Below are 22,744 nucleotides of genomic sequence, written 5' to 3' on the forward strand. Positions count from 1 at the left end.
GTCTGCTCAAAGAGGCCTTGCCCTCCAACTTGAGGGGAAACTTGGCTTCTGGCCCAGCCCTATGCCCCATGAGATTTCCTAGGAGGAAACTTTGTAAAATATTTGAAGAGATTTATTCTGAGCCAAATATGAGTGACCATGGCCCATGACACAGCCTTTGGGAGATCTTGAGAACATGTGCCCAAGGTGGTTGGGGAGCAGCTTGGTTTTATACATTTTAGAGAGACATGAGACATCAATCAAATACATTTAAGATATATTAATATAAGGCCAGGTGCAGGGGCTTATGCCTGTAATCCCAGCACTTTGGGAGGCCGAGGCGGGTGGATCAGCTGAGGCAGGAGTTCGAGACCCGCCTGGCCAACATGGTGAAACCCCGTCTTTACTAAAAATACAAAAATTAGCTGGGTGTGGTGGCACATGTCTGTAATCCCAGCTACTCAGGCGCATGAGGCACAAGAATCGTTTGGACCCGGGAGGCAGAGGTTGCAGTGAGTGGAGATCACACCACTGCACTCCAGCCTGGGCGAAGAGTGAGACCCTGTCTCAATAAATACATAAAAAGGTCAGGCGCCATGGCTCACACCTGTAATCCCAGAACTTTGGAAGGCCGAGGTGGGTGGATCACGAGGTCAGGAGTTTGAGACCAGCCTGTCCAAGATGGTGAAACCCCGTATTTTCTACTGAATTTTGTATTTTCAAAATTAGCCGGGCACGGTGGCGGGCGCCTGTAATCCCAGCTACTCAGGAGGCCGAGGCAGGAGAATTGGTTGAACCCAGGAGGCGGAAGTTGCAGTGAGCGGAGATGGTGCCACTGCACTCTAGTCTGGGCGACAGAGCAAGACTCTGTCTCAAAAAAAAAAAAATAAATAAATAAATAAAAATAAGTAAATAAATAAATAAAAACTACATTGGTTCGGTGCAGAAAGACCGGAAACTTGAAGTGGGGGCTTCCACGTTATAGGCAGATTTAAACATTTTCTGATTGGCAATGAGTTGAAATAGTTATTATCAATAGGCCTGGTGCGGTGGCACACGCCTGTAATCCCAGCATTTTGGGAGGCCGAGGCAAGTGGATTACTTGAGCTCAGGAGTTTGAGATGAGAGTGGGCAACATGGCGAAACCCTGTGTCTACAAAAAAATGGAAAAATTAGCCAGGTGTGGTGGTGCCCGCCTGTAGTCCCAGTTACTCAGGAGGCTAAGGTAGGAGGATAGCTAGAGCCTGAAAGGCAGAGGTTGCAGCGAACCAAGAACTCATCACTGGACTCCAGCCTGGGCAACAGAGTTAGACCCTGTCTCAAAAAAAAAAAGTTATTATCAATAGAAATGAATGTCTGGGTTATGATAAGGGATTGTGGACACCAAAGTTTTATCATGCACGTGAAGCATCCAAGTGGCAGGTGGGCTCCAGAGAGAATAGATTATAAATGTTTCTTACCAGTCTTAAGGTCTGCTGTGTTGATGTCAATGCTGGAGGGTGTAATGAGGCATGTCTCATGTCCTGCTTCCTGTCATGGCCTGAACCAGTCTCTCAGGTTGGTTACATTTTAGACTGCCCTGGCCTAGGAGGAAGTCCATTCAGATGGTTTGGGGGGGCCTTAGATTTTATTTATTTCTTTATTTTTTTGGCTTACAGAGTTTAGACTGAAGCCTTTGACTCTGTATCTGGCATTTCCTTAGACCACATGCTGTAGGGCTGGGCTCATGAAGGTTCTCACCTACACACCAGGTTGCTCCCTTGAGAAGGGAGACTTTGCTGGATCCTGGATCCTATCCCCTAGCCAGTAGGAAGTAAAGGAGCTTGGGAACCAGACACGCCTGAGTTTAAATCCTCTTTCCCGCGCTGCCCCACCTCCACTGATTACGTGTGTGACTCGGGGCAAATAACTGATCGTTTTCTGTGCCTCAGTTTCCTCATCTGAAAAGTAGAGATAGTAAGAACTCACACAGTGGTTGCTACGAGGCTAGGGTTAAGGGAGACTTCTCTTGCACACCTAAAGTACAGTTTCCCTCCCCTTGGCGATATCCAAGGGCACTTACATCGGCCACAGCCCTCTCTGCTCATCGGGCCCTCGGGGTAGGAGTTAGTTAATTCCTGGCTAAATGTTAGTCTCAAACCACCGAGAAAACCACCCAGTTGCCCCAGATAGTGCAGCGGAGGGCGGGTGCGGCTATGAAGTCGATGCTAGATACGCGGCGAAGGCGGGTGCGGGAGCCTCGCTCCCCCGAGCGCATTCCACCCTCCACAGAACCTCGGCTTGTGACCACGGCCCTTCTCAATATTGCACCGCCCCCTGGCCGCCCCTCGCCAGCCGGCCGCGCTGACGTGAGTGCGCGCGCGTCCTCCGCGCCCGCCCCGGCGCATGCGGGCGCTGCGCTGTCTTCTCCCGGCCTGAGCAGCAGTAGCTGCGGCGGCGGCGGCGGCGTTTGAGTGGAGGAAGATGGCGGCTCCGGGCGGCTCGGGGTCCCGCCGGCTGTGAGGAGCCCCGACCACGGCTGTCGCGGCCTGAGGCAGAGCGCCTCTGCTCTGACCCTGTCCCTGGCTCCCTCGTTACCGTCGCCAGCGGAGCGAACCCGAGAGCGTGGAGCGGGCTGGGCCAGGTGAGGCCTCTCCTCCTCCCCGGGCCGCGGTGGGGAGCCGGCGCCTTCTGCCCTTTATGCCCGGGACTGGCAAGGGGCAGCGGGCGCCCGGGGTCTGACGCAGGCCCCGTATCCCACGCGGGGGTCGGTCCTGGTTGGGCAGGGTGCCTTGCTATCGCCGTCTTCGAGTGAGGCGAGGAGGAGGAAAGCTCCTTTCCAGCCAGCCCTTGGGTTGGGAGCGAACCCACCCCCTCTCCTCAGCAGGGTGGTTCTCGTCCCGTCACCCTAGCAGTGAAGGGGTGTGTGGCCCGAGCAAGGATGGCTTTAGGGTGTCAGGTAATCTTTCATCGCTTCTCCGAACATTTCACCCCTTTGCGAGAGAGGAGCCGGGGGTCGGGTGCCCATCAAAATTGGGGCTGCGGCTGGGGGCCAGCGTCTCTGAACCTGCAGCTGCAAAGGGATAATTTTGGAATTGGTTTACGTTAAATAAAACACAAAAGGCCTTTCCTATCCCCTAGCTTGTTGAGTGTTCCCCTAGAGAAATGGGAACTGCGGATCTCCTTGCTTGAGACAGCAATCCATGCTGTGACTGTGGAAGGCTTCTCTTGGCGAGAATTGTGTGTGCAAAGGGAACGGTGGAGGGTGGGAACGAATTTGTAAGCGAAGAGAAAACGATTGTGAGATCTTGATGGTCGCTGCAGAGTAACTTCAGCGCTGCGTTCGTTTGAAACCTTCGGATTGTTAAGATTTGGAATAACCAATTGCTTTGTCTTAAATCTCCTGATTTCTATTAGGAAAATAAAAGCCTCATTTCTTAATTGCCAGAGTCTGGATTTTTCTGTGGTGGGATTCTGATCGATCTAGATGAAGATTCTGACACATTACCAGTTCTTACTTGCTGGCAGTTGCTGGCCCCGACATTGAAACTATGTTGTTCCTTTTTGAGAACAACTTTTGTTGTTGTTTAAATGCTAATTGGGAGACTTCGATTGTGTTTCTGTCATGTAGGGAAGTCGGTTTGAAGCCTTGTGGTCTCTTTCTTGAAGAATGATGGCTTCATTGGACTTGTGCTATGGGGAATTGTTGAGGAAATTGCTTTTGCTTGGACACACCAAAATATCTTTTGTAACAAATTGGCTTTACTTGTGCTTAAGAATGATGACATCATGGATTTAAAGAGGCAAGGAAAATTTGGGGGAAGTACCATCATTTAGAATTGAATATTTAGAATTAAGTCTGTAGCTCTTATGGCCATTAGTGATGCTGTGTTAAATTGCTAACTTTGAGCGTATTCATGTGTGTAATCTGATTGGGTGTCTTTTCTATTGTGTGTTGTCATTTTATACCCAGTAACTGTTTGCTTTTGACAAGCTAGTATAAATAGATGATTCAATCTACATTGATCCATAGGCATGTTGTGTATCTTAAAAAGCTTTTCATTGTTAAAATGACAACTGTTTAGGTTATTATTTGACCATTTTCTTTCTTTCTTTCTTTCTTTCTTTTTCTTTTTTTTTTTTTGGCAGTCTCTCACTCTGTCTGTCATCCAGGCTGGAGTGCGGTAGCACAGTCTCGGCTCTCTGCAATCTCCATCCCCTGGGTTTAAGCGATTCTCCTGCCTCAGCTTCCTGAGTAGCTGGGATTACAGGTGTGCGCCACCACGCCCGGCTAATTTTTTTTTTTATTGTAATTTTAGTAGAGACGGGGTTTCACCATGTTGCCCAGGCTGATCTCAAACTCCTGGTCTCAAGCGATACCCTGCCCCACCCCAGGCTTGAGCCACCGCGCCCAGCCTCCTTTTCTATTTTTAAATCGAAGACTTTTCCATAGAAATTTGTCGATTTTCTTAGTGTCTTTGCTAAAGATGTAAATCTGAACCAGCAGCTTCTGTGTGGTAGAAAATTGGAGATCTACTTTGCATATCAATTTGCTAATAGTCATGAAATTAATGCAGTAAAACATCCTGGTGGCTCATCATTATGCTTCTTGGCATAATATGTTGCACTGTTATGCTAAATCATCATCAGGTATTGATGCAACTTCATGACATCATTTGCTCTCCAGATTTTGACCTTTGCAATTCCTTACTTTAGTTACAAAAAGAACAGGATCAGAAAAAAAATAGCTTAGGATGCTTCTTCTTGTCTGATTTCTAGAAGGGTCTTTAATAACAGCTTTATGTGGTTTAAACCCTTAGTAAGATTCAGAGCAGGGTGAGTCCTACCTATTATGGAGAGCAAGCAAAGAAAATGCTAACAAAACATCTGAGTTTTATGAGAACACTGAGGTCCCAGGGAGAAGCTATCTCAAAGATGAACAAATATGTAATTATCTTTGTGATTTCAGAATTGTTTTAGTCATTGAATTAACTCTTTTTTGTTTGTTTGTTTTTTGAGACATAGTTTCGCTCTTGTTTCCCAGGCTGGAGTGCAATGATCTCGGCTCACTGCAACCTCCACCTCTTGGGTTCAAGCGATTCTCCTGCCTCAGCTTCCTGAGTAGCTGGGATTACAGGTGCCTGCCATCATGCCCAGCTAATTTTTTGTATTTTTAGTAGAGACGAGGTTTCGCTACGTTGGCCAGGCTGGTCTTGAACTCCTGACTTCAGGCAATCCACCTGCCTTGGCCTCCCAAAGTGCTGGGATTACAGGCTTGAGCCACTGCGCCCGGCCCTGAATTAACTATAAAACCAGAAGCCATTTGATTAAATAAAGCCGTTCCCACGATTGTTAATGTGGCTCAAAAAAGATAGTGTTCATGAAAGTGCTTTGTAAAATGTAAAATAAAAGGTAAATATAAAATTGATTATTCCTATTTATGAACCACCTACTGAGGGCCCTTCATATGGCAGGTGTTTTGGGAAGTAGCTATTAATTTAAGACAGCTTTTGGTCTGAAGTTGTATATAGTATGGCTGGGGAACCAGACAAGGAAACCCGTTAAGTGCTATGTAGTGTAAGAAGTGCACTGAATCCAACCAAGAGAGTCAAGGAAGGCTTCTCAGAGCAGGGATGGCTTTTCCCCAACCTTTCCTATTATTCTGCACAGTCTGCCTTTAGTGAGTGACTTGCTTTTTATAAAAACTTAAAAAAAAAATTCTGTCATGGGTTCTTTTCCCCTTTTATTCATTCACTGTCATGACACTTCCCACACAGTATGCTCCAGTTATGGCTTCTACGTTCTCAAAAATCCAGCAGTCTTGGGAAAACCTTTCTATATGAGTCATATACACAGGCAACAAACACAAACATTGCAGCTGCAATTAAAATATCTCAGATTACTAAGTGGTGACAACTTTAGAGTGATGATGCTTTTTTGTTTTTATTTTGTAAACTAGTACAAGAGGCACTGTGTTTTTAATTTGATGACAATACAGTAAATATTTGTTATTCCTTACAATGTTGATTGTAAGTGGTTAGTACTGTCTCCTTTTTCCCAACAATAAATAAAATGAGAAGATCTTAATTCCTTTTTGATTGAAGCTGACCGCTTAAGTGAGAATTACACTAAACTTTCTTTCTCTTTTTTATTTTTTTGAGACCAAGTCTTGCTCTATCGCTTAGGCTGGAGTGCAGTGGCACAATCTCTGCTCACTGCAACCTCTACCTCCCGGGTTCACACCATTCTCCTGCCTCAGCCTCCCAAGTAGCTGGGAGTACAGGCGCCCACCCCACGCCCAGCTAATTTTTGTAGTTTTTTTTAGTAGAGATGGGATTTCACCATATTGGCCAGGCTGGTCTCGAACTCCTGACCATGTGATCCGCCCACCTCTGCCTCCCAAAGTGCTGGGATTACAGGCTTCAGCCACCACTCCGGCGAATTACACTAAACTTTTATGGAATCTATGTGGATTGGTGTTGCTAGTAGCTTTGATATTGAACTTCTGTATCCCAGTACAAGTTATTCACCTTAGTGCTGTAGTTGTTGTACAATTGTTGTACAATTACTTTAGCGTGTTGTTGCCTATATTGCAAAAACTTCGAATTTTTGGATTGAGTGGAATTTTTATGTGGCACTGTATTATTGAACATATACCATCTGTATCTTAACTGAAAATGAGTGCTCTAAAGTTGCGGTTGATGGAAAAGTGAAGGTGATGTGTTCATTTTTCTATAATGTGACAGCTTGCTACATGTACAAGGATATGACTTACAGACAAGTCATTTAAAAATTGTCCAGCATTAAGCTTATAATACAACTTATGACTTATAGGCAAGTCTTTCTTTTCTTTTTTTCTTTTTTTTTTTTTTTTTTTTTAGACGGAGTCTTGCTCTGTCACCAGGCTGGAGTGCAGTGGCACTATCTCGGCTCACTGCAAGCTCCGCCTCCCCAGTTCATACCATTCTCCTGCCTCGGCCTCCCAAGTAGCTGGGACTACAGGTGCCCGCCACCACGGCCGGCTAATTTTTTCTATTTTTAGTAGAGACAGGGTTTCACTGTGTTAGCCAGGATTGTGTCGATTTCCAGACCTCGTGATCTGCCCGCCTCGGCCTCCCAAAGTGCGGGGATTACAGGCGTGAGCCACTGTGCCTGCCTAATTTTTGTATTTTTAGTAAAGATGGGGTTTCAACATGTTGGCCAAGCTGGTCTGGAACTCCTGATCTCAGGTGATCCGCTGGCCTTGGCCTCCCAAAGTGCTGGGATTACAGGCGTGAGCCACCGTGCCCTGCGTGAAATTTCTACTTTTTAATTTGTAAAGTTGTTTGTTTGTTTGTTTTGAGAGGATGTCTCTCTCTGTTGCCTAGGCTGGAGGGCAGTGGCGCCATCTTGGCTCACTACAACCTTTGCTCCTGGGTTCAAGTGATTCTCCTGCCTCAGCCTCCTGAGTAACTGGTATTACAGGTGCACACCACCATGCCTGGCTAATTTTGTATTTTTAGTAGACACGGGGTTTCACCATGTTGGCCAGTCTACTCTCGAACTCCTGTCTTCAAGTGATCCACCTGCCTCAGCCTCCCAAAGTGCTAGGATTACAGGCATGAGCTACTGTGCTGGCCTGTAAGGTTTTTTTCTGAGTTTTTAATTTTTTCCAGTGTTTTGCTTCAAAGGTGGATATATCTTGTGATGCTTTGATGCGTGCACACACACACAGATAAGTGTATTTATATATGTATACTATATAAATCTGATAAATGTAGTTACTATATATGGCAATAGTCAATTTTAAAATTGTACTATTCTTACAGGCTGGGTGCGGTGGCTCATACCTATAATCCCAGCACTGTGGGAGGCTGAGGTGGCTGGATCGCTTGAGGTCAGGAGTTCAAGACCAGCTTGGCCAACATGATGAAACCCCATCTCTACTACTAAAAATACAAAAATTAGCTGGGTGAGGTGTGGTGTGTGCCTGTAATCCCAGTTACCTGGGAGGCTGAGCCAGGAGAATCACTTGAACCCAGGAGGCAGAGGTTGCAGTGAGTTGATGTCCCTCCACTGCCCTCCAGCCTGGGCGACAGAGTGAGACTGTCTCCAAAAAAAAAAAAAAATTGTACTGTTCTGGACAGTAACTTAGCTTAGTAACTTATTTTCTCTTGTTTTCTTTTTTTTTTTTTTTTTTTTTTTTATTTCTCGAGACGGCGTCTGGCTCTGTCGCCCAGGCTGGAGTGCAGTGGCACAATCTTGGCTCACTGCAAGCTCTGCTTACCGGGTTCACACCATTCTCCTGCCTCAGCCTCCTCAGTAGCTGAGACTACAGGCGCCCACCACCACGCCCAGCTAATTTTTTGTATTTTTAGTGGAGACGGGGTTTCACTGTGTTAGCCAGGATGGTCTCGATCTCCTGACCTCATGATCCGCCCGCCTCGGCCTCCCAAAGTGCTGGGATTACAGGTGTGAGCCACCACGCCTCGCCCTCTTGTTTTCTAGTAATAAATAGATTTGAAGTAGTTCATTTAATTTCTATAAAGGCAAGCATGTTTTGGTTTTAGTTGGTAATGTTCCCTTAGAATATTTTCTATTTAGCTTACTTTCATTTCAGTTGTTTTAAGGAATTCACTGGTATGGGGGTAAATGCTCTTTCAAATGTTTCCTTTATTGATCTCTAATAAGGTAGGGTGTTTTTTTTTTGCTTTTCATTATAAATTTCTTAGTAAAGAATTGGTGCAGTGGTCACCTCAGTGGTAGCAAATAAGTTTCCTTGCTACTTTCTGTATCACTATATTGTACATGGATTTTAATTTATTCATTATTTTACACTTCATTCTCACCATTAGTCGTTCTGACACTGAAATTTGGCCAGCATAAGCCTCCTTAAGTTGGTGTTGTGTCCTTCTGACATGTCACCTTTGGTCTTGGAGTGCTTCCTTATTTTTTGTCACAACAAGCTATCCCGGATTCACCTTGTACTCTACCTGTCATTGAAGTGAAATTAGTCGTTTTTCTAAGAAGACCTGGTGTCTTTTTTTTTTTTTTTTTTTTGAGACAGAGTCTCGCTCTGTCCCCCAGGCTGGAGTGCAGTGGCTTGATCTCGGCTCACTGCAAGCTCTGCCTCCCGGGTTCATGCCATTCTCCTGCCTCAGCCTCCCGAGTAGCTGGGACTGCAGGCGCCCGCCACCACGCCCAGCTAATTTTTATGTTTTTAGTAGAGACAGGGTTTCACCTTGTTAGCCAGGATGGTCTCGATCTCCTGACCTCGTGATCTGCCTGCCTCAGCCTCCCAAAGTGCTGGGATTACAGGCGTGAGCCACCACGCCCGGCGACCCAGTGTCTTTTACAGGGAATGCCAGTAGAAACCAGGATCTCTGTGCTAGGAATGCTCCTTGCTACAGGGTCTTCATTGTTTCTAGGTCCTTTCAGTAGTCACAACTAGAAAATTTTATTTTATTTTGTTTTATTTTATTTTATTTTATTTTTAAGACAGGGTCTCAGTCCATCACCCAGGCTGGAGTGCAGTGGTGGGATCTCGGCTCACTGCAACCTCCGCCTCCTGGGTTCAAGCAATTCTCCTGCCTCAGCCTCCCAAATAGCTGGGATTACAGGTGTCCTCCACCACGCCCAGCTAATTTTTTGTATTTTTAGTAGAGACAGAATATCACCACGTTGGCCAGGCTGGTCTCGAACTCCTGGCCTCATGATCCGCCTGCCTTGGTCTCCCAAAGTGCTGGGATTACAGGCGTGAGCCACCACGCCCGGCGACCCAGTGTCTTTTACAGGGAATGCCAGTAGAAACCAGGATCTCTGTGCTAGGGATGCTCCTTGCTACAGGGTCTTGATTGTTTCTAGGTCCTTTCAGTAGTCACAACTAGAAAATTTTATTTTATTTTATTTTATTTTAGTTATGTTATTTTTTATGTTATGTTATGTTATGTTATGTTATGTTTAAGACAGTCTCACTCCATCACCCAGGCTGGAGTGCAGTGGCGGGATCTCGGCTCACTGCAACCTCCGCCTCCTGGGTTCAAGCAATTCTCCTGCCTCAGCCTCCCAAATAGCTGGGATTACAGGTGTCCTCCACCACGCCCAGCTAATTTTTTGTATTTTTAGTAGAGACGGGGTATCACCACGTTGGCCAGGCTGGTCTCGAACTCCTGGCCTCGTGATCCGCCTGCCTTGGTCTCCCAAAGTGGTGGGATTACAGGCATGAGCTGCTGCACCTGGCTCAGAAAATATAGATTTTTGTTGTTGTTGTTGTCGTTTTTTTGAGATGGAGTCTCACTCTGTCTCTCAGGCTGGAGTGCAATGGCATAATCTCGGGTCACTGTAACCTCCGCCTCCCAGGTTCAAGTGATTCTCCTGCCTCAGCCTCCGGAGTAGCTGGGATTACAGGCGCCCGCCACCACGCCCAGCCAATTTTTGTATTTTTAGTAGAGATGGGGTTTCACCAGGTTGGCCAGGCTGGTCTCAAACTCCTGACCTCAGGTGATCCACCCACCTTGGCCTCCCAAAGTGTTGGGATTACAGGTGTGAGCCACCACGCCCGGCCCAGAAAATATTTTTATTAGAAATCAGAACTTTATATTGATATTTACAACTGAATTTAACACATTTATGGGATTTTTTTCTTTTGATTTTATATTTGTCTCATACTGAAATATTTGGTTTTAATATTAACATTTATTTGCTTTATCCTATGTATGTATAAGAAGGTTTAAAAATACAACAACTGGATGGGTGCTGTGGCTCACACCTGTAATCCCAGCACTTTGGGAGGCTAAGGCGGGCAGATCACCTGAGGTTGGGAGTTTGACACCAGCCTGGCCAACATGGGGAAACCCCGTCTCTACTAAAAAATAAAAAAATAAAAAAAAGTTAGCTGGGTGTGGTGGTATGTGCCTGTAATCTCAACTACTTGGGAAGCTGAGGTGGGAGAATCGCTTCTACCCGGGAGGCCGAGGTTGCAGTGAGCTGAGATCGAGCCACTGTACTCCAGCTTGGGCGGTAGAGTCTCTGTCTCAAAAAAAAAAAAAAATTATATATATTCTATATTACTATTAATAAAATACCTGAAGCTAACTTAAGTAATCCCAGCACTTTGGGAGGCTGAGACGGGTGGATCACCTGAGGTCAGGAGTTCGAGACCAGCCTGACCAACAATGGAGAAATCCCGTCTCTACTAAAAATACAAAATCAGCTGGGTGTGGTGGCACATGCCTGTAATTCCAGCTACTCGGGAGGCTGAGGCAGGAGAATCGCTTGAACCTGGGAGGTGGAGGTTGCGGTGAGCCAAGATCACGCCATTGCACTCCAGCCTTGGCAACATGAGTGAAACTCTGTCTCAAAAAAAAAAAAAAAAAAAGATCCCTTTGCACTTTTCTTTTTTTGTTTTATTTTTGTTTTTTTTTTTTTTTGCCATGCTAAAGTGTAGTGGTGTGATTATGGCTCAATGCAGCCCCGATCTCCTGGCTCAAGCGATCCTCCTGCCTCAGCCTCCCGAGTAGCTAGAACTACAGGTGGGCACCACTACACTTGGCCAATTTTTTTTTTTTTTTTTGAGACGTAGTCTCTGTCACCCAGGCTGAAGTACAATGGCACAATCTGGGCTCACTGCAACCTCCACCTCCTGGGTTCAAGCGATTCTCCTGCCTCAGCCTCCCAAGTAGCTGGGATTATAGGCACCCACCACCACGCCTGACTAATTTTTTGTATTTTTAGTAGAGATGGGGTTTCACCATCTTGGTGAGGCTGGTCTTGAACTCCTGACCTCATGATGTACCTGCCTCGGCCTCCCAAAGTGCTGGGAATTTTTTTAATTTTTATTTTTTTAGACACAGGGTCTGGCTCTGTCACCTGGGCTGGAGTGCAGTGGTGCGATCTCTGCTTACTACAACCTCTCCCTCCCAGGCTCAAGTTACTGTCCCATCTCAGCCTCCTGAGTAGCTGGGACTACAGTCACATGCCACCATGCCGGGCTAATTTTTTTGTGTTTTTTGTAGAGATGGAGTTTTGCCATGTTGCCCACGCTGGTCTGGAATTCGTGTCTTCAAGCAGTCCTCCACCTCCCTTGACCTAAAGTGTTGGCATTGCAGGCGTGAGCCACTGCGCCTAGCCTGCAGTTCTTCTAAATCCTTAGAATTTTTTATCCATCAGGATCCAGCCAAAAACTGGAAAATATACTAAATATTTCAAACAGGAAATTTAATATAGGGAATTGGTTACATATGTGTTATAACACCAGAAGGGCAAAAGATGGTAGAGTAGGTGTCTTAGTCCATTTTGTGTTTCTGTAAAGAATACCTGAGACTAAGTAATTTATTATATAAAGAAAAGAGGTTTATTTAGCTCATGGTTCTACAGGCTAGGAAGTTCAAGGTCATGGCCCTGGCTTCTGGCAGGGCTTTCCAGCTGTATCACAGTGTGGCAGGAAAGGTCAAAAGGGAAGTTGACACGTGAATAGGGGAAACCTTGGGGATGGCCTGATTTACAACAACCTACTCTCCCAGGAACTAATCTAGTTTCAGAGAGCCAGAAGTCACTCACTACCAGGAGAACAGCACCAAGTCACTCATGAGAGATCTGCCCCCATTACCTAAACACCACCCAGTAGGTCCCACCTCCTAACACCACCACATTGGGGATCAAATTTCCACATGAGTTTTGATGGGGACAAACCTTATCTAAACCATAGCAGTAGGTAACTTAGAAATTAATTACTGTAGGGTGAAACTATTAAGGGTCAGGGGAACAAAAGGGAGGAGATGGTATTACTATAACTTTTTTTTTTTTTTTTTTTTGAGACGGGATCTCAATCTGCCTGTCAGACTGGAGTGCAGTGGGCGATCACGGCTTACTCCAGCGTTGACCTCCCCAGGCTCAGGTGACCCTCCTACACCAGCCTCCCTAGTAGCTGGGACTACAGGCAGGTGCCACTGTGTCCATTGTTTCTGTAGAGTTAGTTTTTTGTTTTTTTTTTTTTTTTTTTTGAGACAGAGTTTCGCTCTTGTTGCCCAGGCTGGAGTGCAATGGTGTGATCTCGGCTCACCGCAACCTCCGCCTCCCAGGTTCAAGCAATTCTCCTGCCTCAGCCTCCTGAGTAGCTGGGATTACAGGCATGTGCCACCACACCCTGCTAATTTTGTATTTTTAGTAGAGATGGGGTTTCTCCATGTTGGTCAAGCTGGTCTCGAACTCCCAGCTTCAGGTGATCTGCCCGTCTTGGCCTCCCAAAGTGCTGGGATTACAGGCGTGAGCCACTGTGCCTGGCCTGTAGAGTTAGGGTTTTGCCATGTTGTCCAGGGTGGTCCTGAACTCCTGGGCTCAGGTGATCCACCCACCTCAGACTCCCAAAGTGCTGGGATTACAGACATGAGCCACTGCACCTGGCCCAGAACTTTTTTTTTGAGACAGAATTTCTCTCTTGTTGCCCAGGCTTGAGTGCAATGATGCGATCTTGGCTCATCGCGACCTCCGCCTCCCAGGTTCAAGGGATTCTCTTGCCTCAGCCTCCCGAGTAGCTGGGATTACAGGCACACGCCACCATGCCTGGCTAATTTTGTGTTTTTAGTAGAGACGGAGTTTTCTCCATGTTGGTCAGGCTGGTCTCGAACTCCTGACCTCAGGTGATCCGCCTGCCTCGGCCTCCCAAAGTGCTGGGATTACAGGCGTGAGCCACTGCACCTGGCCCAGAACTTTTAAGAATATCAGATAGTAGGGACCACCACTCAAACTTACTGCCACTTTCTTTTTTTTTTTTTTCTTTTTTTAAAGATGCAGTCTCGCTTGGTTGCCCAGGCTAGAGCGCAGGGGTGCAATCTCGGCTCACTGCAACCTTTGCCTCCCCACCTCCCGGGTTCAAGCGATTCTCCTGCCTCAGCCTTCTGAGTAGCTGGGATTATAGGCGTGCACCACCACTCCCAAATAATTTTTGTATTTTCAGTAGAGACGGTGTTTTACCATGTTGGTCAGGCTGGTCTCGAACTCCTGACCTCGTGATCTGCCCGCCTCGGCCTCCCAAAGTGTTGGGATTACAGGCTTGAGCCACCGCTTCCAGTCTACTACCACTTTTATAGCTGGGACTTTGAGGAGGAATTGCCAAGGGTTGTCTCATGGTTGGTGCTTGAACCATTCTAATATTTATTTGGTTTTGGTTTATCCTTTAAGTGTTGGATTTTGCAATAATAAGCAAATATCTGCATATATTCTTTTTTCCTGTTATGCAAAAGGTTTTCCTACTATATACGCTGCTCAGCCTCTTGGTCTTTTCACCTAATATATTTTGGAGATCTTTCCATATTGGAACAGAAGTAGCCCTTATTCATTTCCACAGCTACACAGTGAGGATGTACCAGAGTTTGTTCAACTGGTCTGTTTTTGATGGACATTAGTAAATAATGCTTTACTGCTGATCTTTTACAAATAAATTTTGGTATGGTGCAATAGAAGAAGTGCTGGGCTGAAAGACAAAAGATAGAGTTTCTATTTTTGCTACTCATTAGCTGTATGACCTTAAAGCCAGTTAGGTTTTCTGACCTCACTTTCCTCATTTGTGAAATAAGGGTTCAATTGCTCTATAATCTAAGATCTACTCCTGCTTATACTATTTTGTATTTTTCTGCAAGTTTTATTAACTGTATTTTAAGCCTGTTGCTCAGTAAAGTGTATAAAGCATTATAAGAAAATTATAAATGAGAACTTAAGGTTAAGTTTTAGAAGTACTGCTGAGGGTTGGCCGGGCGCGATGGCTCATGCCTGTAATCCCAGCACTTTGGGAGGCTGAGGTGGGTGGATCACTTGAGGTCAGGAGTTTGAGACCATCCTGGCCAACATGGCGAAACCCCGTCTCTACTAAAAATACAAAAAATTAGCTGGGCGGGGTGGGCGCCTGTAATTCCAGCTACTCGGGAGGCTGAGGCGGGAGAATTGCATGAACTTGGGAGAGGTGGAGGTTGCAGTGAGCCGAGATCGCACCATTGCATTCTAGCCTAGGCAACAAGAGTGAAACTCCGTCTCAAAAAAAAAAGTACTACCAAAGGTTTTCTGGATTTGGATCTGTGGTCCTTGTTGATAGAATTAAGATTTCTGCTTTCATGCCTATTTTTCTGAAACAGTCTCCAGGAAATCTACCTGCTAGGTGATTTTTAATTTTTTTAATTTACTTTTTTTTTTTTTTTGAGACTGGAGTCTTGCTCTGTCGCCCAGGCTGGAGTGCAGTGGCACGATCATGGCTCAGTGCAAGTTCCACCTCCCGGGTTCACGCCATTCTTCCGCCTCAGCCTCCCAAGTAGCTGGGACTATAGGCGCCTGCCACCACACCCTGCTAATTTTTTGTATTTTTAGTAGAGACGGGGTTTCACTGTGTTAGCCAGGATGGTAATTTACTTTTTAAATTTTTTCTTGAGACAGGGTCTTGCTTTGTCCCCAGGCTGGAGCGCAGTGGTACAATTATGGCTCACTGCAGCCTGGATTTCCCAGGCTAAGTGATCCTCCACCTCAGACTCACAAGTAGCTGGGACTACAGGTGTGTGCCACCGTGCTTGGCCAGGTGATTTTTATGATCAGGTGAAGCAAAGATTTACTTCATGTGCATATACACCACTGTCCTTTAGGTTTCCTGGGGATAAGATGTAATCAAGACATTATCTACCTTTCATAAATTTATAATCTGTTCCAGCTGTGCAGATATTAACCAAAAATGTATAATCCGGTTATTGAGAAAATTTGCATAAAAACATAACTGTGGCTGGGTATGGTGGCTCATGCCTGTAATCCCAGCACTTTGGATGGCTGAGGCGGGCTGATGATGAGGTCAAGAGATCAAGACCATCCTGGCCAACATGGTGAAACCCTGTCTCTACTGAAAATACAAAAATTAGCTGGGCGTGGTGGCACACACCCGTAGTCCCAGCTACTCAGGAGGCTGAGGCAGGAGAATCACTTGAACCCAGGAGGCGGAGGTTGCAAGTGAGCCAAGAACATGCCACTGCATTCCAGCCTGGCAACACAGTAAGACTTCATGTCAAAAAAACAAAAACAAAAAAACTATAACAATATGAAATAGTGTGACATTGTGTCAATAAGTAATGGTGTAGATGGACTTCTGGAAATGATTAATGTGGAATGGAGTAGGAAATGACTTGTGATGGAAGGAGGTCCTCTCCTCTGCTCTAGAGAAGTGAGTAGAAGGCAGAAGCAGGAAGGCATTCCTTTGCCTTGACCACCCCTAGAAAAAAGATAAATGACCGCTGGGCAGGGTGGCTTATGCCTGTAATCCCAGCACTTTGGTAGGCTGAGACGGGCAGATCGCTTGAGGTTGGGAGTTTGAGACCACCTGGCCAACATGGTGAAACCCCATCTCTACTAAAAATACAAAAATTAGCCGGAGGTGATGATGCACACCTGTAATCCCAGCTACTCAGGAGGCTGAGGCAGCAGAATTGCTTGAACTTGGGAGGCGGAGGTTGCAGTGAGCCGCGATTGTGCCACTGCCCTCCAGCCTGGGGAAAAGGGCGAAACACCGTCTCAAAAAAAAAACAAAAAAAAGACAAATGGAAATAAAATGTTCCATTCCATCACAGCATCTTGTTAAAATGTATTATGTTCTTTGCAGAATATTTTTATCAGTGGGGAAGCTAGGTTTATATGCCACCCAAGAGATTTGATAGGAGCATTGTGCGATTGTAAAGTACTTTGAATTCCTCTTGAAACACTATTTTTACCATGCTTATGGTCTGCTCACATTTAGTGAATTCCTGGAGACTGCAGAATAATCTCTAGATTGATGAGGCAAAAGGCTAGAGTCAGAACAGTGAGGTAGGTGTCTACTATTTTGGTTCAAGTATGGATGACAATGACCAGCATCAAAGCAGGGGGATAACAATAAAAGGTAGCACATTTTGAAGAAATAGGTAATAGAGGAAAGTGAAAGTCTGTATCCAAGACAAGATGTCATGCAACATTGTTATTCTTTTTTTTTTTTGGAGATAGGGCCATGCTGTCCACAGCAGCCTCAACCTCAGTGCTCAAGCGATACTCCCTCCTTTTTTTTTTTTTTTGAGTTGGAGTCTCACTCTGTTGCCCAGGCTGGAGTGCAGTGGAGCGTGATCTCGGCTCACTGCAAGCTCCGCCTCCCAGGTTCACACCATTCTCCTGCCTCAGCCTCCCGAGTAGCTGGGACTACAGGCGCCTGCCACCACGCCTGGCTAATTTTTTGTATTTTTAGTGGAGACGGGGTTTTACTGTGTTAGCCAGGATGGTCTTGATCTCCTGACCTCGTGATCCACCTGCCTCAGCCTCCCAAAGTGCTGGGATTACAAGTGTGAGCCACTGTGCCTGGCCGATCCTCCCTCCTTGGCCTCCCAAAGTGTAGGCATGAGCCACTGTGTTTGGCCTATTCTTTTTTTTTTTTTTTGAGATGGAGTCTCGCTCTTTCTCCCCCCGGCTGGAGTACAGTGGCGCAGTCTCCGCTCACTGCAACCTCTGCCTCCTGGGTTCAAGCGATTCTTCTGCCTCAGCCTCCCGAGTAGCTGAAATTACAGGTGCCTGCCACCGTGCCCAGCTAATTTTTGTATTTTTTGTAGAGACGGGGGGGTTTCACCATGTTGGGCAGGCTGGTCTTGAACTCCTGACCTCAGGTGATCCACCCACCTTGGCCTCCCAAAGTGCTAGGATTACAGGCGTGAGCCACTGTGCCTGGCTTGGCCTATTATTCTTTTGAGGATGGTTTGAAGTTAATTTCAATGACGGTTTATAGTATCTGTTAAAAAGAATAAATGGAGTCCGATGATTGGGTTGAAATCTGGTTCTGTGTAATCATGGTCAAGTTAATTTATCTGAGCCTCAATTATCCTCATCTTAAAAAACAGAATTGATAATATGTTCCTCACAGAGATGAAGTAAAGATTAAATGAGATAAGGCACCTGGCACATGTTCTCAATACCTGTTGATTCCATTTTCTCATCTAGTGTTGATACCAGCTACATTTTAATGGTTACTGAAGACCTTGATACTCAAGGTCCCCAAACTGGCAGTGCTGGCGTCATCAAGGTGAGAATGCAGAGTGTCAAGTTCCACCCAAGGCTTACTGAATCTGAATCTATAAACTAGATTCACATTAAAATTTGAGAAGCATTGGAACCTTAGGAGATATTGAATGAGATTTCCTCTGAGTACCTAATGATTTGGTTGTTCTTTTATCTTTGGACAGTTGTTTTTGCTGTGCACTCTTAGCTGAAGCTATTTTAGATAAAATATGTGCACTTATGTTTGGAAAGACAGTCCAATTGCAGAGATGTTTATATTATTATTTTCGAGACAGGGTTTTGCTCTTATTGCCCAGGCTAGAGTGCAATGGCGTGATCTCTGCTCTCACCACAACCTCTGCCTCCTGGGTTCAGATGATTCTCCTGCCTCAGCCTCCCAAGTAGCTAGAATTATAGGCGTTTGCCACCACACCCAGCTATTTTTTGTATTTTTTAGTAGAGACAGGGTTTCACCATGTTTGCCAGGCTGGTCTTGAACTCCTGACCTTAGGTGATTCACCTGCCTTGGCCTCCCAAAGTGTTGGGATTACAGGCGTGAGCCACCGCGCCCAGCCCAGACATCTTTCTTCTATGAATATGTCCAAATAAGCCTTGGCACAGCTAGGGACAGTGGCTCATGCCTGTAATCCCAGCACTTTGGGAGGCCGAGGCAGGTGGAGTGCTTGAGGTCAGGAGTTCGAGACCAGCCTGGCCAACATGATGAAACCCCTCTCTACTAAAAATACAAAACTTAGCCAGGTGTGGTGGTGTGTGCCTGTAATCCCAGCTACTCAGGAGGCTGAGGCAAAAGAACTGCTTTAACCCAGGAGGTGGAGGTTGCAATGAGCCAAGATCACACCACTGCTCCCCAGCCTGGGTGACAGAGCTAGACTACATCTCAAAAAAAAAAAAAAAAAAAAAGGCAGCAAGAACAAAAGATCATAGAGGTGGGAAGAGACAATATTACGATCGTTTGGCTGAAGGAGAGAGGAATAGATCAGAGTGAGGAGAGGCACACAAAAAGTAAGATTAGGCCAGATGTGGTGGCTCATGCCTGTAATCCCAACACTTTGGGAGGCTGAGGCAGGCAGGTCACCTGAGGTCAGGAGTTCAAGATCAGCCTGGCCAACATGGTGAAACCCCATTTCTACTAAAAACAGAAAAATTAGCCGGGCATGGTGGCGGGCACCTGTAATCCCAGCTACTTGGGAGGCTGAGGCAGGAGAATCGCTTGAACCCAGGAGGTGTTCAGTGAGGTTGCAATGAGCTGAGATCGCGCCATTTTACTCCAGCCTGGGCAACAAGAGCGAAACTCCATCTCAAAAACAAAACAAAATTTAAAAACCTTGAATTTGAAAGAATAGGCATTAAAACAGTCAAAAGGTTTTTTTTTTTTTTTTTTTTTTGGCGCGATGGAGTCTCGCACTGTCACCCGGGCTGGAATGCAATGGCGTGATCTCAGCTCACTGCAACCTCTGCCTCCCAGGTTCAAGCGATTCTCCTGCCTCAGCCTCCGGAGTAGCTGGGATTACAGGTGCCCACCACCACGCCCAGCTAATGTTTTGTATTTTTAGTAGAGATGGGGTTTCACCATGCTGGCCAGGCTGGTCTCGAACTCCTGACCTCTGGTGATCCACCCGCCTCGGTCTCCCAAAGTGGTAGGATTAGAGGCCCCAGCCTCCCAAAGTGGTAGGGTTACAGGTATGAGCCACTGTGCCTGGCCCAGTCAAAAGTTTTTGATCCAGATTTGCATCATGAAGTTTAATACTACAGCAAAATAAAGAATAGATTGAAGAGGGAAGAAGGAAGGAAGTGGGAAACAAGCTAATTCTCTCTATTGTGGCAGATTAGTTAGGAAGTGATATGAGCTGGGGGCATGGTGTCTCACACCTGTAATTCCAGCACTTTTGGACACCAAGACAGGAGGATCACTTGAGCCCAGGAGTTTGAGACCAGCCTGGGCGATGCGGTGAAATCCTGGTTCTACAAAATAAAAAAATTAGCTGGTCTTGGTGGTGTGCACCTGGAATCCCAGCTTCTTGGGAGGTTGAGGCAGGAGGATCACCATGTTGCCCCAGCTGGACTCCTGGCCTCAAACAGTCCTCCCACCTCAGACTCCTGAGTCGCTGGGATTACAGACACAAGCCACCATGTTGGTAATTTTATTTATTTTCTTTTCTCTTTTTTTTGAGACAGAGCCACCAAGCCTGGCTAATTTTTTTTTTTTTTTTTTTTTGTACAGATGAGATTTTGCTGTGTTGCCAGGGCTGGTGTTGAACTCTTGGGCTCAAGCTATTCGCCCACCTTGGCTTCCCACAGTGCTGGGATTATAGGTGTGAACCACTGTGCATGGCCATTATTAAAATAGTTTTTTCTTCCTGATACTAAGGATCACTGTTTACCCTTCTAGAACTCCATTTAATTCGTATTTGCTTTAAGGAATTTCAATATTTAAGAATAAGAGAACTTTGAATGTTTTTGCATACCTGTTTGTCTGTATGAGTCATCTTCATGTACTCTCTATTTAGCATTTCTCCTATTTGGGGTTCTGATTTGTAGTTTACAGCATTAAGGAAGTAACAGAGAACTAGATAACTCATAACAACCTTGGTATTATCTTTTGTATGATAACGTTGTTGTGTTGTTGGGAATTCTGTTAAGTGTATGTCAGTTTAATTTTAGTTTGTAAACTGATACAGAATAGTAAACATGAAGCAGTGAAATTATGTTGTTAGTTGTGGGTTATTTTAAACATTATTGAAAAGTGGACTGTTTAAAATAGACCATATCATTGGCCTTTTGCTCCAAGTGTCAGGGAGGTGTTCTCAGGTCATTAGTCTTATCTGTAGAATCAGTCTGTTTTTTTGTTTTTTTTTTGAGGCGGAGTCTCGCTCTGTCGCCCAGGCTTGATCTCCGCTCACTGCAAGCTCCGCCTCCAGGGTTCACGCCATTCTCCTGCCTCAGCCTCCCGAGTAGCTGGGACTACAGGTGCCCGCCACCACGCCCGGCTAATTTTTTGTATTTTTAGTAGAGACGGGGTTTCACCGTGTTAGCCAGGATGGTCTCGATCTCCTGACCTCGTGATCCACCCACCTCGGCCTCCCAAAGTGCTGGGACTACAGACGTGAGCCACCGGGCCCGTCCTAGAATCAGTCTTAAATGAAGTGAACGCTTTTGTCTTCCCCATATTTCTGTCTGGTAGCCGAATTTCATATTATAAGCTATCTTTGAATATATTTGTATTCTGCACAGTCATCACTTATTTTCGTAGAAATGGTACAGAATATAGCCTTTTGAAGTTTCTGATGGATTATTATTTTTACCATACAGTTGATATGGTATGCAAAATCAGTTTTCCTGAGATCATAGCAAATTTATAGAAGGTCAGAGACGGAAATTAGTTTTCTGGATTCCATCCCTTTAAATGCTGACTGTTAAAATTGAACTAGTATTAACAGTTTTCAGCCATAACACTACCCATCTGAAATACAGTATGATTCAACACACATAAAAAGACAATTGGTATTGGCAATTTTCACATTTCTGGACACCACATCTTAAGGCATATTTTCCTTAAAGCAAACTCGTGGCTGTGCATTTTTGCATCTTGATTGCTTTAGTGCTCTTGCCTTGTCTTGACTTTATTGGATACCATAGCAATGAGAAGTAAAACGTGGATTTTATTTTTTCATATTTTAATTAATTTTTTTTTTTAAGAGATGGTCTTGCACTGTCACAGGCTGGAGTGCAGTGGTGCAATCATCAAGTAATCTTCCCACCTCAGCCTCCCACATAGCTGGGACTACAGGTGCACACCAGCATACCTAGCATTTTTTTTTTTCTTCTTGGAGATGGGGGTCTCACTATTTGCCCAGGCTGATCTCGAACTCCTGGCCTCAAGCGATCCTCTGGTGTCAGTCTCCTGAGTTGCTGTGATTATAGGCATGAGCCACCACTCCTGGCTGTTAATGTGGGTTTTAATTAGGCAAGTGGTTAATAAGCAAAATTGTAACTTATGAAGTGGTGAAAAGTAGAAACTATCTGTAGTATTTATCTAATGTTGGCTTATGTCTTGTAGGCCACCTCACTCAACAAATATTTATATAACTTTGAGATAATGAAGATACTGTACAAAATGAATAGAAGGTCAGACGAATACTTAATTGGCTGGAGGGGATAGCACCTCAAGAAGAGGTAACTCTTACGTGGCAGAGTAGGAATTTGTCCTACTGGCAAGTAGGAGTACAGTATTTCTGCAAGAGGGGTTGGCCAGCAAGAGCAGAGACTAGAAATGAGAAAGGAGTTTAAGGTATTTCACAAACAAGTACTTCAGATGACTGAATTGAAATCTGTTGGAAAAAGCCACTACTCTTCTCGTTGTTAAATTCATGACATGCTTTGGTCACTATTGCCTGATAATTTTATTCATTTTATCAAAAATATTCATTAGTCGAGGCCAGGCGCAGTGGCTCACACTTGTAATCCTAGCACTTTGGGAGGCCGAAGCAGGCAGATGACTTGAGGTCAGGAGTTCAAGACCAGACTGACCAACATGGTGAAACTGTATCTCTACTAAAAATACAAAAATTAGCTGGGCATGGTGGCACATGTCTATAATCCCAGCTATTCAGCAGGTTGAGGCAGGAGAATCACTTGAACTGTGGAGACGGGGGTTGTAGTGAGCTGAGGTTGTGCCACTGCACTCCAGCCTGGGCGACAGAACAACTCCATCTCAAAAAAAAAAAAAAAAAGGAAAAGAAATTCATTAGTT

General features: G+C 45.3%; 2 protein-coding genes across 4 annotated transcripts in view; one reads left to right on the forward strand and one right to left on the reverse strand.

The window, feature by feature from the left end:
• The window catches only part of SZRD1 (SUZ RNA binding domain containing 1), a 45,534-nt gene extending 43,224 nt beyond the window's left edge, over positions 1 to 2,310 (reverse strand). Inside the window, exons 1-3 of one of the 3 annotated variants that reach the window (XM_063659141.1) lie at positions 2,042 to 2,310; positions 1,720 to 1,919; positions 1,440 to 1,563 (exon numbers count right to left, since the gene is read on the reverse strand). In XM_063659141.1, the coding sequence (XP_063515211.1) occupies positions 1,440 to 1,499 (60 nt within the window). In that variant the 5' untranslated portion in view covers positions 1,500 to 1,563; positions 1,720 to 1,919; positions 2,042 to 2,310. Of the gene's footprint in view, positions 1 to 1,439 lie in introns of all 3 variants that reach the window. The other 2 variants (XM_063659139.1, XM_054436563.2) reach the window with 2 other exon arrangements.
• Positions 2,311 to 2,330: 20 nt separating this feature from the next.
• Positions 2,331 to 22,744, forward strand: part of FBXO42 (F-box protein 42) — a 107,875-nt gene continuing 87,461 nt past the window's right edge. Inside the window, exon 1 of the mRNA XM_054436448.2 lies at positions 2,331 to 2,602. The gene's annotated coding sequence lies outside the window, so the exon portion shown is untranslated. The remainder of the gene's footprint in view (positions 2,603 to 22,744) is intronic.

The sequence above is a fragment of the Pongo pygmaeus genome, chromosome 1, assembly GCF_028885625.2.
Source record: "Pongo pygmaeus isolate AG05252 chromosome 1, NHGRI_mPonPyg2-v2.0_pri, whole genome shotgun sequence".
NCBI classification, from domain to species: Eukaryota; Metazoa; Chordata; class Mammalia; order Primates; family Hominidae; genus Pongo; species Pongo pygmaeus.